Raw genomic sequence first — 17,064 nt, 5'->3', positions numbered from 1 at the left:
GAGACATAAAAGCTGAGGAAGCAGGCCACTTAACTGAATTGAATATCTGTTCTGTAACTTGTAATTGTAATTTGTAGGCTACACAACATGATTTATGAAAGTAAAACAACATAATCTGTTATTAGATACACACGTTTATTGTGATTCCCTTAATACTTTATCAGCTCCTCAACTGAAATGAAATGATCAAACAATCATTCAAAATAATGGAAATGCTGTTTACATAGGCTACAACAGAGTAGTTAATCACCTATCTGTAGCCTAATCTGTTGAAAACATGACTCAAAGATAGAGATCTCAAAACCCTTTAATGGACTACAATATTTGAGGCTTGTGTTTGGTCTGTTGGGTTAGGCTATGTTTCGGAAGGTTCCTTGTCATCTTCTAGTCGGTCTGCATCTGTGGACTAAGGATTCAGTAAAAACAAAAACAAGTTTTTTTTTTTGTTTGAATTGCATTCCCTCACAATAATGCATTCCCTCACAATAGTTTTTTGTTTCCTCACAAAGTGAATAGTATTTTGAGGGGAATGCAAATGCAATGTGATGGAATGCAAAACTACTGGATGACAAATAAAATCATACCCAGGACCCTCCATATAATTATTTCTTAGAGATAAATTATGGGGTCGTGACCATTTCTGTTGACACAGACTCCATCAAAGTATAATTTCTGTATCAACAGCAAGATAATTGTGAGTACAGTAACAGATTATTCACTGCTAAGTCTAGTAAAATATTTTATTATCATACCTTTCTGTCCGTTTTAATGTTGGGCACTCTACTTCTGTAAGGAATGCAGGTTTGCTACCTGAGAAAAAATAATTTCATGTGAGTTCTCAAAATAATAATTCTAGCAACAGAAATAACCATGATAATATTTTTACTTGCATAGTTTTTATATTTTTGGACTCAGAATATAGTTAATCAGCTGTGTTAATCTTATAAAAAAGGTTTTCCTTGTTTTGTTTGTTTGCTTTAAAAAAAAAAAAAAAATCCATAAAAACTTAATCACAAATCTCCTAACTTTTGAAGTGCTCATGAAGCAGCTCAGCGAGGACTTGGCTGTCTGATGTTTCTGAGTTGTCGTCCTGGGGCCCCTGAAGCCTCCTCCTGATCCCCTGCAGTGACTCCAGCTCCTTCAAAATCATCACTTTCTGTTGTATGACCTCCTTGGCACACAGCTTATGGACCTTCATTAACAGTTGTGGGACAAAGAGATTGGTCCATTTATTTGGTCAGTGTTCTATTCTCAGATGGATATACAACAGCATTAGATGTGGGACGGGGGTATTTTGATGCCACATGGATTTGTTTGACAAACAACAGATTAAGCCTTATATATAGTTGTTGTAAAATATGGTTTTAAGTTTACTAAATACACAATGTCACACAATGACCTCATCTCTCTGAGAGGAATTATAATTGTAGAGGACTATAATGACTAAAAAATGTTATACATAATATGGTTGTGTAACATAACATTATGTAGAAATGATAGACCATTACCTGATCTTTGATTTTGTGAACCATGCCCTTGTCGCCATCAAGTTTGTAACCATGTACTTTCAGTAACAATTCGACTTTTCTAAAGATCCAAAAAAGACAGGTAAGGAGGACTACTCAAATACTTAAATTTTCATCTGAAGTAAACATTAGAGCTCACAATGAAGTCTAAGACAAATACAGATAGAATGTCAAGAAGCTGCAAAATGGCACTGTGACATTTACTTTAGGTCGCATTATGCAACCACAAGGTTTTGTTAAAGAATTAACAGTGTTGAAGGTAAATGCAGGGACATTTGAGCCACTGTCTGCTATTTTACCCCCGCACGAGGGGATTGGGCTCCAGCACACAGCACTCCTGCAGGACCTGCTGGAGCTCTGGGCCCTCCACCCTCAGCTTCATCAGGGCCTCACAGGCAGCGATGCGCACACTGGGCTCCAGCTCATGGTGCAGGGCCCACAAGAGAAGGTTCTGCAGGCTGCTCGTAAGGCACCTGATCCTTGCCAGGGCTAAAAACAACACACACAGCCAATATATCTTAAGCCAAGAAGCACTTTGCAATTTTATTGAGTTGCATACGACGTGTGATATGCAATAACTCACGCTGTGTACGTTTCAATCGGATTTGCTTGCTGTGCTCATACTGCTTACACTACAAGACATCCGACAAAAAATTCTGACATGCAAGAAATCCAGACAGATCGGACTGAAGCTGGAATGTTCAATGTGATGTCTTCTAATGTGAGCCTGCTGTCGATGCTCTCGAACTTAACAACAAATTGGACAGGAATTCGGCCTGAGTAAAAAGCGATCCGAGATTCGAAGATAAAATTGTGTTAAAATTTGGCTAAAAAGACCATATAACTTATAAAGTACTGGTCTGATTTACTTCAAAGTCTCATACAAGGTAGAGGGTCACCATGACTCAGTAAAGAAGCATTGAACATTTAAGGTTAGTTCACAATGCCTGCCAAATCGTCAAAATACTAGTGTTTTTGAGCTGTTTTGGGCAAAGTGTGTTATGTTGACGTGCTGACATTTGTAGTGTGGAAGAGGCCAATTATGTTAGATTGTTGTGGAAATAAATAAAATGGATATACTCACCAGAAATTGCTGCAACTTTTACCTCCCCAGCAGGGTCATTCTGCATCAAGTGTAGAAGCTGATTCATGACCTAAGATATAAAAAGCACAGCAAGACAAAGAGTGTGGTCTGTGAGGCCACAATTGATGCTGATTCAGCTTGTCAACATATTTGTAGTTTATGATACAGACTCTATATAGACTAACCCAGTCTCACTCCCTACTCGTCAAAGGTCTGACGCATGGTCAAGGGTTCTTGGCGTCAAATTCCAACGAGAAAGGTGTACCTTCTGCGTTGTTTTCCGGCGATGGGGAGTCCGTCAGATAGACATTCATGTTAATCCCTCATCGTCAAATATAGACGAAAGGAAATAAATGTCCATCAAAGGGGATGCCGTCACGTTAGACTAATGATTTGTTTGAAATGATCTAAAAACAAAAATCGCAGACCATCAGAGCCATAGGCTACCTTAGGTTACTTTGATCTTGCATTATTTTATTCAGCTTTGGTGTAGGTAACGTAAGGTAAAATAATAATAATAACAATAATCTCTAACTAAACTAACACCCGCATATTGTTGTATTGCGACCATTGTAGCCTATAATTGTAACAGCGCGTAACAGTCGTTTTACTCCCTGTATGCGCTCATTATAATGGCTCTGCTCCTGCCTAGATTCAAACTCAGAACTGCCTGAAAGTTGCAGACCTGTTCTGGAAATACGTGCATTAACCCACTTGACAACGCTATCTGCTTCGATAGGCATCACCTTTGATGGACATTTATTTCCTTTCGTCTATATTTGACGATGAGGGATTAACATGAATGTCTATCTGACGGACCCCCACGTCGGAAAACAACGCAGAAAGTACACCTTTCTCGTTGGAATTTGACGCCAAGGACCCTTGACCATGTGTCAGACCTTTGACGAGTAGGGAGTGAGACTGGGTTGATAAAGACTAATATTGACTCTATATAGACTAACACAAAGTTGAAAGTTTCTCTTCTCCTGTGGAAAAATACTAAATGGTCTTTAATAATACTTTGAGTCAGTTGCATGTTAGGACGTAATCTATTGACCCAGAAATGAGATATTTTGAGTGTATGCTTGGTAAAAACAGGAACTGGGCTGTGTATTGCCTTCTTCTCATTATACAAACACTACACAGTATTTTAGAACAACACACCCCACCACCCAGCACAGCAGTGTCTCCATAACCCTCACCATATTGTCCCTCATCATGAGTTCTCCAGCGACGTGGCAGGCCTGTTTGCGGACGGCCACAAAGCTGTCGTTCAGGCAAAGCAGAAAGGACGGCAGCAGCTTGGCGGTCATGATGCGCAGCTGACCAATGAGCACCAACGCCTCCACACGCCTCGAACCTAAACCATCTTCCAGCTTCTCACTAAGGGAGAACAGGAGGGAGTCAGTCGGGGTGATCCTGCCAATTAGTTACTAGTCAATAAGGGGTGTTAAACCATTTTCATACAGTATGCAATGGAAGCTTTGATGAAAACAAAAGTGATTTCCAGTGTACAAAATGTACACATCAGTATATGAGCTTCCTGGAAATGAAAGCCATGGAGTTGGTGAAGCAAGTTCAGTTCAGTGCTAGCTAGAGTATGTAACTATAACTATGTACAGTATAAGACAAAGTGTAATGTCAAAGTGAAATTCTTGTTTTCCTGTTCACATTTTTCAAACTCGAGTAACATTATTGCTGTTGCAGAATTGGCTGAAATACCATTTTGATGGGTCAATTCCTTTGGTCTTTGTTTCTTCCCACCTCTCTGACCTCTTTCAATTGTTGATGAAAAATGTGGCAACATCAAAAAATGTCTATCTCCTCAAAGCACTGGCTGACTGATTCTCCTTGTTGTTCTGCTCTTTGTTTGCTAACAGCAGGGTTATCTCTAGAACAGTAAATATGTATAAGGGTGTATTGATGAATTATTGAGTGTTTGCTGAGTACCTCAGTTCATTGTGCACTTGTCTTCCCATCCCCAGCTTGCCTAGGGCCTGTGCTGCTTTCTGTCTCACTTTACCATGCCAGTCATTCCACATCAGATGGATCAGCTTGTCTGCAAGGTCCTAGAGTAAGGGCACATCTAATTACATTAGGTCCCTGTGTATTAAAACATTACATACATGAGTATAATAATGTAATAAATGATGGTGAATGTGTAATGTATACATAAAATAGTCTTGGTGACTATATTTATATCAGAACTGCTCTCATAAATGGCAGGGTCTCTGTACCTTGTTCAGTGGACCCTTCAGTTGAGAGATGGTGTCACAGGCCAGCACTCTGGTCCTCCAGTCGGCACAGTTCAGCTTCTCTGCCAGCAGAGAGCGCACTAGAGTCTACAGAGTCAGTGTTTAACACGCATGAGAGCCCCCCAGGAGGGCACCGGATGGCTTTAGTAGGCTGTTATAAATTAAGTGTGCGGAAAAGGATTGATGTGGCAGGAGGCAGAACGCACCGTCTTACTGCTGAGGCTGGAGAGGAGCGAGGCTGCCTGCTCCATGTCTGTCTTGGCCTCACCCTGGAAGTGCTGAGACAGAAGCCTCTGAATGACAGCCCTGCTGGTCTCCCCCTCCATGGCTAGGAGCTGAGCTGCCATCCAGCTGTCTGCACCCAGACCTGCAAAATCTAACCAAGCACACAAGCACTGCTAATGTTAACATAATTTTATTTAGAGAGCAGAGGATCGCCGTCAAAGTAAGTAAGTAATTAAGAGATTAATTAAAAGATTTAGTGATGACTTTTACTGCTTGCAAGCCTTTCCCTGGGAAATATCCCTGCATTTTATTTTTAAGCTTGCATGACTCAACTACAACAGTGCATTCAAATTAATCTTTTGCAGTCTTTGGATGGCACAGGCTGTGTTCGAAATGTTAACTCTTTCACTGTATAGGGCACTATGTATGTAGTGAATCAGCTATTTTGTAGTGCTGTTGGAAATTCCAAACACTATATAATGAGTGAGTGAGTAAGTGAGTGAGTGAATGAGTTATTATTTTGAACACAGCTATAGTCTTACAGTCTCACCTTCGTGCAGGGCACTGCGGAGGATTTCTCTGGCCTTGGCGTCAGGTGTGCCCATGGCGTAGTGGCACACGGCTGCTGCCATCTGTACCCTCCTGATGGGGTCATCCAGTGCCGCGACGATCAGCGGCAGCAGCTCCGGAGGAACCGGATGCACGTCCCAGCTGCGCCCAAACTGAGCTGAGACGAGAAAGAGAGTGAGATCACCACAACAACATCAACAACATACAACAATCATCTGTTATCATCTGGTCTTAGCATCCTTACAGAGGACCATGTTCAGTACCATTTTCAGGGAGGAAATTCCCATTCACAATGCCCATTATGGTTACCAAACAGAGCCAACAGAAACGTCAAAGGCATTTTAACTGTCCTGTATCTGTAACATAATTATGTCTCTATGAACTACATATCTACGCTTTTCTGTGATCATATTTTTAGTATTTGGCCACAGCAGGTCCAACAGATACGTTTTTGGAGAGAAACATGACCAAAAGGGTTTTGTACTTACATACAAAAAGTGAACAACCCACCAGCATCTATCGGGTCCTCCACGGCCCTTGGCCTGTTCACGGCTCCCGAGGCGCAGGTTGCTATGGCTCCCAAGCGGACGTGATAGTGCATGTCAGTGAGGGCTCTTTTCAGGCCCTCTATGGTCACACTTTGCCATGTGGTTTCTGAACAGGACAGAAAGGGAAGATGGTTTCAGGCCAAGGGCCTTTTTAGTGAAATAAACAAAAAAACTAAATGTATGTAATTGGTTCATGCAAGTTATTTGTCAGACATATTTAGTTATTTGTCCGATAGATAGATAAGATTTCCTGATCTTTGTTACTGTTTACTTTTTCTTTGATGTTTGTGTTATATGTCATATTTTGAGTAACGTGCTGAGAGAATAAAATGATTGTGACATACTGATTTTCCATGCGCTTCTCCACTCCTCCACGGCATAGCGAAGGGAGGAGTGTTCTGTCATGGGCTCATAGCGGCGTTGCTGTTTGGGTGCCACGGTAACCAGGTCGCTGTTGTCAGGTGGTATCAGCCCAATCTCTGTGGCGTAGTCAGCAACGGTAGGCAGAGCCACCCATCTCCGCATACCCCTCTCAGTTCGTCCAATAACTGATGATGTACATGCAAGTATTAACTTACTGTATTTAACTTACTTACCTATTTTAATACACTACTGCACTGAATCAAAAAACACTTGAAAAAACACTTCTCAGTGACCGACCTTCTCTTTGTGGTACTTTGATCTCCTTCAGTGCTGTCAGAAATGTTTGTGGTACACTAGGGTAGGATTCCTGAAGATGCTTCTGGTACTCGGAGTGGTTGTCCATGATAATTCGGTCATGGTTCTTTGTGAGTAGCTGATGGACTGGTTTTGCTATCCCTGTAGAAACATGCTTTGTTTTTTTTTATTAGCTGCCATTTGTTATCTACTAACCTCGGACAGATCTCCCTTGCATAACTTATAAAAGCAAAGAAATTATACTGACAATGACAAATAATATAAGAGACAATAATAAAAACATTGACTGTAGTTCTTAAAAACAATAGACAGGGGAGCGCTGTGGCACAACTGGCTAAAGTGCCCGTACCATATTCAGGTCCAGGTGTACATGGGGACCCAGGTCCTGATCCCACCCCATCTCTCTCTCGCACTCACTTCCTATCAGTCTCTCACTATCCTATCAAAATAAAGGCAAAAACAATGGAAAAACTTACCCAAGTGGAGCTGCTGCTCAAAACTGTTGTCGGTGTGATAGACAAATTTGCCTGCCCGTGGGTTCAGGCTGTCTTGCAGCTTGGGAGTTTGAGGGGGCTCAATGCGCTTCACCACCACATTTCCTGCCGTTCGGTTTACTCCACCAGGTTTATCCGTAGTGGTTGTCGAGCAGGAGTAGCCCTGCACCCTGAGAGGGAGAAGGACGAGACACACACAGATGAAATGTTAAAGAAACAAACTAAATCACTTGAGAGACACTTATTATACTGAACAAAAAAGTACCCAAAATGATCCATTTTAATTCTCTGGAACAATGTTTTTAACGCTAAATTGGAAAGAAGTTGTGTCTTGTACAAAATGCTCAGAGATCCAAAGCAGTGTCTTTTATGTATAATAGTAGGCTATGAATAAAGTATGATATGAAGTATAGATGGTGACTTGCCTGTAATACACTGGCAATGGTGTCTCAGCTATGCTTTCGAGAGTCCCTTTCAGCTCTGCAATGGGCTTTCGCAGCTCCACAAAACAGCAGAAGTCCTGCTCGCTCATAGGGTCATCGTTCACCAGGTCTGTCGCACTGGCTGACCCATACTTCCTCCTTAGCATTGACTGAAGCCTCGACTTATCCATGATGCAGTAGCTGGGAATCTGCTGGCTGACGATCCACTTTGCAGTGGTCTTAGTAAGTTGTTTCAGTACAAACTCATCCCACTTAATTTCCATCCTGGGTTTGTCGTCCTTATCACTCCTTGTGGTCTGCTTCAGACAGCTGTAGATGTTAGGTACCCAACGCAGGCCTGTCCTTCTGATGGTATCCGACATGTTGTCCTGTGTAATGGAAAAAGTCAGGGACTCCTTGGCAGCTAGTGGAGCAATTGATGGAGGCTCCAATGGTAGAAGATGAGTCTCCTCCACAAGAATCTCTTCTTCATCTTTGGAGTGACTCGGTTTGATCCACTTTTTCTTTTTACTGTTTTGTTTGGGAATTGGTGCCAGTGGACCAGATGCATGATACAAACAGTGGAAGTTGGCCTTGCTGTAAGGCACAGTCTCAGGTCCCATCTCCATAATAACATCTTCGGAGAAGGTAATGCCTTGAGAAGCATTGCTGAGAAGTTGCTTGTACAGTTTATGACCATGTGGATTCTTTCGGGACCCGGCCTTGACTTTGGCACGCTGGAAAACATCCATGTTTTGGGCTAGAGTGACTTGAGAGCCAGGTTTCTCTTTGTGGTGTTCAGACCATTTTCATTATAATATATTATTTGTGTAGAAAATTAAAAAAATGGCCTATTGGAAAATAAAGAGAAAGGGAATATAATTTTGAAAGTCAATTGCAATGTATGTAGGCTACATTTTATAACAGGATGCTCACACTTCACCCGTCCTCAACTCTCTCCTCTCACTTGCTTCTGACAACACGTAGCCTGATGCTACCTAGCCTAGCTAAAAATCATAACTACTGTACAGTAATTTAGGCTTCACTTTAAAAAAATACATTACCTTCAATCTGATAACTTCAGCTGCAAACGATGCGAAACACTCTGTTACTAGCAATAGGCTACTTGTGTGGGAATTTTGCGACACCGTGTGCCACTCTTACTCTTTACACATGCTCTGGGAGAATGTTGACGTTGTCATGCCAACAGGAGGTGGCCTGTAGGTGGGTGTGCGTGCCATAGCATTCATTCCTGCAGGCGCCCCTGTCTTTATCCATGTGTAATTTGACTGGTCCATCACTGGTCACAACCAGTGGCACACTTCATGGATTTATTTGGGAATATGTGGACTAGTGCTACAATAGGCTACTACAGAACAACAACAACAACAACAACAACAACAACAACAAACATTACCCACACCAAGCCATTTGGGTTATATTAAACAATTGAATAGTGCCAGGAAATCTTTATTGGTCTAACATTGCACTGGTCGTTTGCAATTCTTTCTAATTTCTCAAGTCCTCAAAGGAAATTAAAAAAAAATTGAGGGTGAACATTTTTATTTAAAAATTGTCATCACAGGTCAAATAGAATATCTTATTCATGCAGTTTCATTTTATATGCTACTCTGAAACCCATAACACAAAGGTATATGCCCATACACATCTCTGTAAAAAATAAATATAAAAAACATGCTACACTGTCCTAAGAGAAAATTGATCACTACATGTATAGATTAAGAGCAAATCTATAGGCCTAATGAGAGGTCATTTCCATGATTTAACATAATATGCTGGCTCAAATTGATTTTGTGTTGTTTTTTTCTAGATCCACAACAGTCTGTAATGATCTAAGCTATTCCACAAACTTTAAGTCAAACTTGAATAGCAGCTCCGTGGATAGACATAAAACAGCAGTGTGTTGAATAATGATGATTAAATGGACATGACATTAACTGCTAATATGTGCACAGGATATGCTTGATCATTAATACATTAAAACAATAATGTCCTTTCACATTTTTAAAAGGCAGAGAAATATTGTTGCGCTCAGATGATAGTTTCTAAGTCCAGGTGCGTAAAAACCAATAATGTAAAGATGAAGCTGTAAGTGAATGTAAATGAAGCTGGACTACGAGCATTGAGAATAGCCGGATGGCTGAAACGTCTGCTCTTGCTCTATTAAAACCAGTTGCTCCTTTTTTGTAAGACTCTGTCTAGTCTTTTTTCAGAGTGCGAACCACTTACAGCTTTAACTTTCACATTTTTAAGACAATGCTTTTAATAAGACAAGTGGTCTGAAAAGTGTTCTTAGTAACAAACAAGGTGATTGCTAGTATTTCATTTCAGCATTTATGAATCTATTTTTACATGTTCTAGGTATTTTCATGTGGATGCAAATGTAATGTCAACACCACTGTTCAAAACAAGCAGTGGAGTCTTTCTTTCACTCAAGGAAATGGGATTGCAAAGATTCAGGGTAAAGATAAACTGTGGTCAAGCTAAAGACACAGCTTTACCAATAGAGCACCATTACATTGTATGTAAGTACATGCATTAAAATAAGCAATTTCACTGGGGAAAATATAATTGTCAAGGTAATCTCATAGGCCCAGAATTTAGTTTGCTACATTATGACAAGAGTGCAAATTTTTAATCAACTTTATGGTCATTTCAGTGACACATTTTATTCACGGATTGCATCTACATCTGCCACAGACAGAATCTGGCAACGACTCACCAATGCTTCTATTTCTAATCAACAACATCCCTTTGAGCTCCACTTTCACTAGATGATATATTAAGTTACCAATTCCATGCTCTGTTCAAGCCAGTTCTATCTGGTCACATTTTTTTTCTACTGCTAAACTTTTGAGGTTGACTACAGGACATGAGGTTGTGCACATAATAGTTTCACGCCAAGGCCATTTTTGTAATCGTTGTTTCTAGATGTTAGTTTTGATATAGGCTACATCTAGAGTAAGTAGTCCCTCTATAAGGGAATAACTTACTGTGTTTGTTTACATGACTTGTCTGTCAAGTATTTAATGGTTCTGCATAAATCCAGCCCTTTGGTGAAGCCAAAAGATGAGGGTGAGTAACAAGATTTGTGTCCACAGTACCCTGATAACACAATAGGGGTATATTTGGATTTCTCTTAATTTCCTCACAGAAAATCACAGCACAAAATTAGCTAAATTAAACAACATTTGGTGACTAGTGTGTCCTGTCGCCTTGACTGTATTATCTGAAGGACAACAAGATTTCTATGTATCTCCTTGGCAGAAACTGCTAGAAAGTTCCTTTGCTGTGTGTTTGGGCACTTTGTTTCCTCCACAATCAAGTGTGTAATATTAGTAGTGCTCACAACCACTTGGCTGCTTCAGAGTCAAAGATTATCCTCACAGCGAAGTCTCGAGGCAACAAGACCCTCGGCGCACGTAGTACCGCCGCACCTCACTGGCGTCTCCGCAGCCCTCGGGCCGGTGCACGATGAGCACGGGGAAGAAGCGCGCATCACGGTACGTGGGCGGGCTGTCATTGAGCGCCATCTGACTGGAGTAGGAGCGGCAGCACTGTTCGTCCGGGCAGCAGTGCTCGCCGCCGCCAGTCAGCGTGCTGCTGCGGCTTCGCCAAAGGCCCACCGTGTGCTGCGATCCATACATGCGGCACAGCGAGAAGCGCGACGTGTCCAGCGACAGCCGCGAGTGGAAGGCGTGCCGCGAGAAGATGGACGAGCAGCTGGAGCTCAGCAGCGCCATCCGCCTCGCGGGGACACCCTCTGTCCCACCGCCGCCGGCAGCTCTGGCGCCGCCCTGGAGACGCCGGCAATGCTCGCAGTCCTGCACCAGCGTCCCGTAGCTCCGAGCCGGCCGGTTGTCCAGCATGCGGCAGTTGGAGGAGCAGCACTCGGTCTGGCCCGAGGCCCCCACGGTCATCAGCATGGCCTCCGAGTAGCTCGGGATGAGCTGGCGGTTGGAGCGGATGTGCCACTCCAGCTCCGTGCTGTCCAGTGTCTCCGCCCTGGGCAGGCTGCAGCCCGCCACCGGCAGGCCGTTCCGCACCGGAACCTCCTCCTCCTCTGGAGAGGGGCTGCTGTACTCCAGCCCGAACAGCTTCTCCACTCGATAGTGGACGAAGGCGGTGCGGTACTCGATCAGCACCCTTAGCGGCCAAGAGAGCATGAGCATAGCGGCCAGCCAGAAAGCCATGTGGGAGTCGTACCACGGGAGCTGGTCCAGGTCCACATAGGCCAAGAGGTGCTCTTTAAAATCCACATTTTTCAGTTGCATCCCCTCGCGTGCTTCCATGTAGTCGTCCAGGCCCTCGATCTCGGAAAAGAAGCGCGCGCGCTGGTTGAGGTAGGCGTTTTCGGGCCCAGCGCCGGCAAAGCTAAAGCACTTGGTGAAGCGAAGGCGCGTGGCCGAGTGGCCCTCCAGGCCTTGCAGGTCCCGCGAGACATCCCGCATGCCGCAGAGGTTGTAGTCGAACTCGCCCTCGGCCACGTGTGTGTTGACGCGCTCGTGGTACACTTGCGTAGTAGTGTACGCGTCGCCGTTGCGGTAGCGTGTCACCTGCCGGGTGCGCCGCACAAAGTGGTAGCTGATGGCCTTCCACCAAATGCAGGGCCGCGCCTGACGCATGCGCAGCACGCGCTCGTACACGCTTTCCACGTTGGCCCGCGTCTGGAGCTCGCTGCGCACCTGGCAGTGCCAGCACTCCACAAGGTACACCGCGTACAGCATGAGCAGGAACGCCAGGGGGATGTAGACGTAGCCGTCGGCGCACGGGCTGTCGTGGTAGATCATGGAGCGGCCTGCTCCGGCTCCCCCGCCTGTGCCACCACGCATGGAGGTTATGGAGGCAGTCAGGGAGGAGGTGGCGGACGAGTCAAAGCTCAGCTTGGTCACGCTGGTGAGCTGACACCAGGCCACGGCGCCCAGACAGCTGTACATGAGGAGCGAGAGCAGCAAGCAGCGCCAATGGGACTCCCGACACATGGACGCACTGAGGGACTGCTTCACCGGCCGCTGCTGCCCAGATACAGAACACAAACGCACATAAAGCACAGACAAAAACACACAAACACATTAGACACATAGCAGGGCTACACTTAATAGGTACTATACAATACTTACATATTACTTAGGTAGACTTACACTTAATAGGTAAACTATAGCCCAGCAGCTTATATGGCTTGGTGGGTTGACTGCAGTTCTGAATTTTAAAATGCTTCCTATTTTAAACCATAAATTGCTAGTGATTAAGGATGATTCAAGCATTCAGCATCAAGCAATTCAGCATCCTTGTATTCACCATAGAACTAAATCACTAAGTACCTCCTTGTAAGTGTTGTCTGATTGATGTAACATTACTTAACTCCAACGGGTACTTCAAAAAGCATATATAGCAAAAGGCAACACTAATCTTTTAAAGTTGTTTTTATAGGCTATCAGCATTTAAAAGACCCCCATGACTGATTGAAGTCATGACTGATTGATAAGCACAGAGTGCTCTGTACCCATTGATTACAGAGAGCAGCATCTGTGTGTCAATACATGTGAAGGAAAAGCTCAAGTGTTGCTGATTGTATTTCCTGTTCTTCAAGGATGAAAAATGACCCATCATTTTTAACCATTTGGTGTGCCCATTTGCACACACAGTGTGTCTGCCTTGAGGCCAGCCTATGAGTTGAGATATCATGAAAATGTAACTCCAGAGTGGGAAAAGAGTGAACAAAGACCTCAGAGTGACAGAGACAGAGCATTAAAATGCGTTGTTTGGCTTGGGGGGTTAATTAACCTACTCATTTCGGTAAAAAAAAAGCCTTAGACTGGGTATGGTCAATTTAGTTTCTAGTTCCAACTTCAAAGCATCAAAGAAAAGACATAATGTTAGCTGTCCCAAAAATGTTCTCTGTCTGATATGGCATGAATAAATATCCGATGATTAGAGGACAGCTACAGTACATTTGTGGTATGTGATAATGGTGTTATATTATATATTATTTCCCGCTTCATTCACTTTCTGTTCTTAAATCAAAAATCTCTTTTATGATCCTCGACATACAATGAATATGTTTGTAAGTGAAGCACAGTGATACCATTGTGTTTGACATTCATGCAAGCTGAATGTTTTTTAAAGACACGGAAGGGGCTGTGTAACATTAATAATTAAGTTGTCCCATGGAACACATGCTCAAAAGCCAGCAGGCCACATGCTACTTACTCCCCACTGTGACAGAAAACAGTACAGTAAATCCTTGGTAGCTCCAGGCAAAATAGTGAAGGAACTGTGCTATATCTAAAACTGCTGGGCTTTTTGAAACGTTCAGGACCTGCGTGGTGATAGGGCACCATCCCTCTTCAGTCCCCACTTTGTTTCAGAGGCACAGCAGGACCATTGATCTATCAAAGTAGGTTTTCTCCAGTCAGACAGACAGCTTGCCACTGAGTAAAGTTCATTTAGTTACCGGTGTGATAAGGAGGGATTCCTTAATGAAGCCAATGCACTTGCATTAAATCCCGGTGAGAGTTGCTATAATGCGGTCCACAAATCCCCATCAAACATGAGGAGTGGTGCATCTTAACTGCTAAATGATGAGAAATTCAATGTGGCACACAATGTGTCTCTTCAATATGTATAATCACACTAAACATCTGACACAAACAACATGTTAGTCGTATGCACTTGCAACCTTTTAGGCTGCAGTGTTTAGTGCAATAACTCTACTATGCCCAGCTTGGGCTGGAAAATGCTCACACTAGCAGTTTGGGCTATAGCTAATTTTCAGCTTAGGTTTTTTCCCTCCTTTCTGAGCTGCCCAGTCATACCCTTATCCATTGACGCTGCTGGCCATCGTGGGGGGGGGGGGGGCAGGTAAGCAAGCAGGAGGTTACAACATTTTTGTACTTAATATAAGTTTGCTGATGTTCCATTAGAGATGCACCACAAATCCCCATTGTGGTTACATGTGGACTGTACATTGATCTTGCCTGCATGAGTTGACTACGGTATTCATGAGGATGAAAGAGATCCTCTTTTGTCACTGGGAGGAGGGAGCAGTGATGATTGGTATTTAATACAGCTAGGTCTGACCCATTTCTTTAATTCATGCTTTAATAGACAGCAAAGACAGCAACAGACAGCAACAGACAGCAAAGCACTAATACAATAGTCATCAGTCATCTTGGAGCGTCACTACAAAACCAGAGGCTATGAGAAGTGATGCACGCACTTTGACGCGGGTGATGCAGAGGACGGTCATACATGACAGTGGCCTGGCCCCACTGAGCAGACTGACTCAGATGAGCTATCAAGAGACACCCAGGCCAGAGACTCGAAGAGTCTCACTTCAAAAATAGCAATGGCATCAGGGTGTGCTCAGGGGTCCACGTGTAGTGCACTGTCAGAAAAAATAGGGCTAAAAAAATAAATAAAAACAATAATAAAAAATAGGACTGGATAGAAAATAAGCAAATGGTCCATGTGAAATACGTCTGACCAGATGGAATGACAATTCACCTGGACAATAAGGTCTGGAATTGTGTATCAGAAATATGGGAACAGTCTTTATGTGCCCCCAAACTGAAGTCACTGAATTACACCCTGAACTGTGCCATTACATACTGGGATGGATAACGCTTCTGCACACATCCATTTACTGGGCTTAGCCTGAAATCAGTGGTGGGGTGTTTAGTGTCTGCTGATGGATTGTCAATTTCAGACAGTCACTTCAGGGGGTATTTATCGGCTTTCAGCTTGGGGAACTTTTAAGGAGATTATCTGCAGAGGCATTCGCTTCAGCTGTGTTCTGTCATCAGAATAAAAAAAAAACTGACAACTCATATCTGAGCTTTACAGAAGCCCAGCAGGTGAATTTACACAAAGCAGATTGCACAACTTAGACATTGTGATGATTTTATGTCTGTTGGTAAATGCATTCACTTTGTGGTCCTCCCTAATATCCATGCACCAAGAGAATAGGCCTGTTTGAATACTAACCAATGAGTTAGACGACAATGACATCATAACTAGAACAGTTTTAAGTTGGAGTTTGTAGATCTGCACAGCAAAGAGGACAATTTGGAGTGCGTTAAACCTGATCATCAGACAATATAATTTCAGTGTTTTAGTCTTGGAGAAAAGCCACTGAATTGTTAATTTAGAAAATGAAATAGCGCGCACATCAGCATCTTCATCTAGGCTAATCCGTCTGGAATCAGATGAGAACAGGACCATCACCGTCCCGGTGTGCAGGCAGGCTTACCTCCTCCCGAACATCCAGACTTGCCGGCGTGTCCGTCTCTGCGTTCGGGGAGCTGGCCAATGTGTCTTCCGCAGTCGTATCAGTTTCCAAATCTGGAGACAACATTCTGCTGGCTGGACATCGCACACTCAAGCCACCACTACTTCGGACCTGTCTTTCCCAATGCCAGCAGCAGCGGCAAAGGCGCAACTTCCAAACCTAGCACAGCTGGGCCAAAAGCCAAGGGATACTGGGGATCCCGCTAGGGTGTTCCCATCGCGCGGGACTGAGGGGCGGGGATCGGGGGACTGCAGAGGCTTCCCAGCATGTTCAAGGACAGTGGAAAAAAGAAGCCCACAGTCAGTGCTTGCGGTCCTGATGCTGACCACATCGGCTGGCATGCGCGCTCTCCAACAGTGCAACGAATAGGCTAGTTTGCAGATCAAAACGCTGCTCGGCGACGGCGCATGCATGTGGGCATTCCACACAGTTCTCAGGGAGTGAATGATGAACTCACAGACTACAGCAGGTTACAACAATAAATAGATAGATAGATAGATAGATACTTTATTTATCCCCAGGGGAAATTCAAGAAACTCAACACAATGAAAACAAAAAAATACCTGCTAACTAGATTTACACTATTGTTTATACTAAATAAATAAGCCTAGGTTACATTTATAATAGGTAGCCTATAATGAATGCTAATGTCTGTTCCACTCTAATGTCTAAATTTGAGTGGAATGCAAAATAATCTGCAAAAAGTAAAAATAGAACAATGGCTCATTGATTGTTTTAGCCACTGACCTCTGTAAAATGTAACAACATTATGACTAAAATGGTTGCATCCTATTAAGCATAGTCAAACTATTAAGAAAGTGCAATATTGTAGGAAATGTGTTTATTTTTGTGGTTCTATGTGAAGCCGTCGATCTGTCAATTGTATTAAAAACAACAAAACTCAAGAATTACGAATCAATGCTCAAAAAACGCACAAGTAGTGTTCGAACT

The 17,064-nt window shown here is 43.3% G+C and overlaps 2 protein-coding genes across 3 annotated transcripts; both read right to left on the bottom strand.

Moving 5' to 3' along the window:
• Window positions 1–289: 289 nt before the first annotated feature.
• Window positions 290–8,907, bottom strand: heatr4 (HEAT repeat containing 4). 2 transcript variants are annotated; one of them, XM_048227968.1, is made up of 17 exons: window positions 8,867–8,907; window positions 7,806–8,653; window positions 7,363–7,550; window positions 6,869–7,027; window positions 6,553–6,756; window positions 6,171–6,314; window positions 5,641–5,817; window positions 5,072–5,241; window positions 4,848–4,952; window positions 4,561–4,679; window positions 3,813–3,993; window positions 2,611–2,680; window positions 1,826–2,015; window positions 1,509–1,587; window positions 1,027–1,192; window positions 753–810; window positions 290–406 (listed from the first exon to the last, which is right to left on the bottom strand). In XM_048227968.1, exons 2-17 carry the CDS (start codon window positions 8,552–8,554, stop codon window positions 385–387), a joined length of 2,781 nt encoding a protein of 926 aa, XP_048083925.1. In that variant the 5' UTR covers window positions 8,555–8,653; window positions 8,867–8,907; the 3' UTR covers window positions 290–384. The 2 variants fall into 2 exon arrangements, 1 of the variants encoding a protein (XP_048083925.1); XR_007191837.1 differs by lacking the exons at window positions 290–406; window positions 753–810; window positions 1,826–2,015 and having other exon boundaries at window positions 1,103–1,192.
• A 2,249-nt stretch (window positions 8,908–11,156) lies between these two features.
• Window positions 11,157–16,179, bottom strand: si:dkey-13p1.4 (transmembrane protein 151B). Its single transcript, XM_048228516.1, has 2 exons — window positions 16,075–16,179; window positions 11,157–12,838 (listed from the first exon to the last, which is right to left on the bottom strand). The coding sequence occupies exons 1-2, from the start codon at window positions 16,177–16,179 to the stop codon at window positions 11,207–11,209; spliced, it is 1,737 nt and encodes a 578-aa protein (XP_048084473.1). The 3' UTR covers window positions 11,157–11,206.
• Between the last annotated feature and the right edge of the window lie 885 nt (window positions 16,180–17,064).

The sequence above is a fragment of the Alosa alosa genome, chromosome 19, assembly GCF_017589495.1.
Source record: "Alosa alosa isolate M-15738 ecotype Scorff River chromosome 19, AALO_Geno_1.1, whole genome shotgun sequence".
Lineage (NCBI taxonomy): Eukaryota > Metazoa > Chordata > Actinopteri > Clupeiformes > Clupeidae > Alosa > Alosa alosa.
Note: the sequence above shows the minus strand (reverse complement) of the source record. Positions and strands in the feature narration are given on the sequence as shown.

Coding starts and splice junctions, on each gene's coding strand:
- si:dkey-13p1.4 (XM_048228516.1), bottom strand. CDS start 16,179: ATGTTGTCTCCAGATTTGGAAACTGATACGACTGCGGAAGACACATTG. Junction 12,839..16,074: donor GTCTGGATGTTCGGGAGGAG/GTAAGCCTGCCT, acceptor GTATCTGGGCAG/CAGCGGCCGGTGAAGCAGTC.
- heatr4 (XM_048227968.1), bottom strand. CDS start 8,554: ATGGATGTTTTCCAGCGTGCCAAAGTCAAGGCCGGGTCCCGAAAGAAT. Junction 6,757..6,868: donor CAAAGTACCACAAAGAGAAG/GTCGGTCACTGA, acceptor GTACATCATCAG/TTATTGGACGAACTGAGAGG. Junction 3,994..4,560: donor CAAGTGCACAATGAACTGAG/GTACTCAGCAAA, acceptor GTTCTCCCTTAG/TGAGAAGCTGGAAGATGGTT.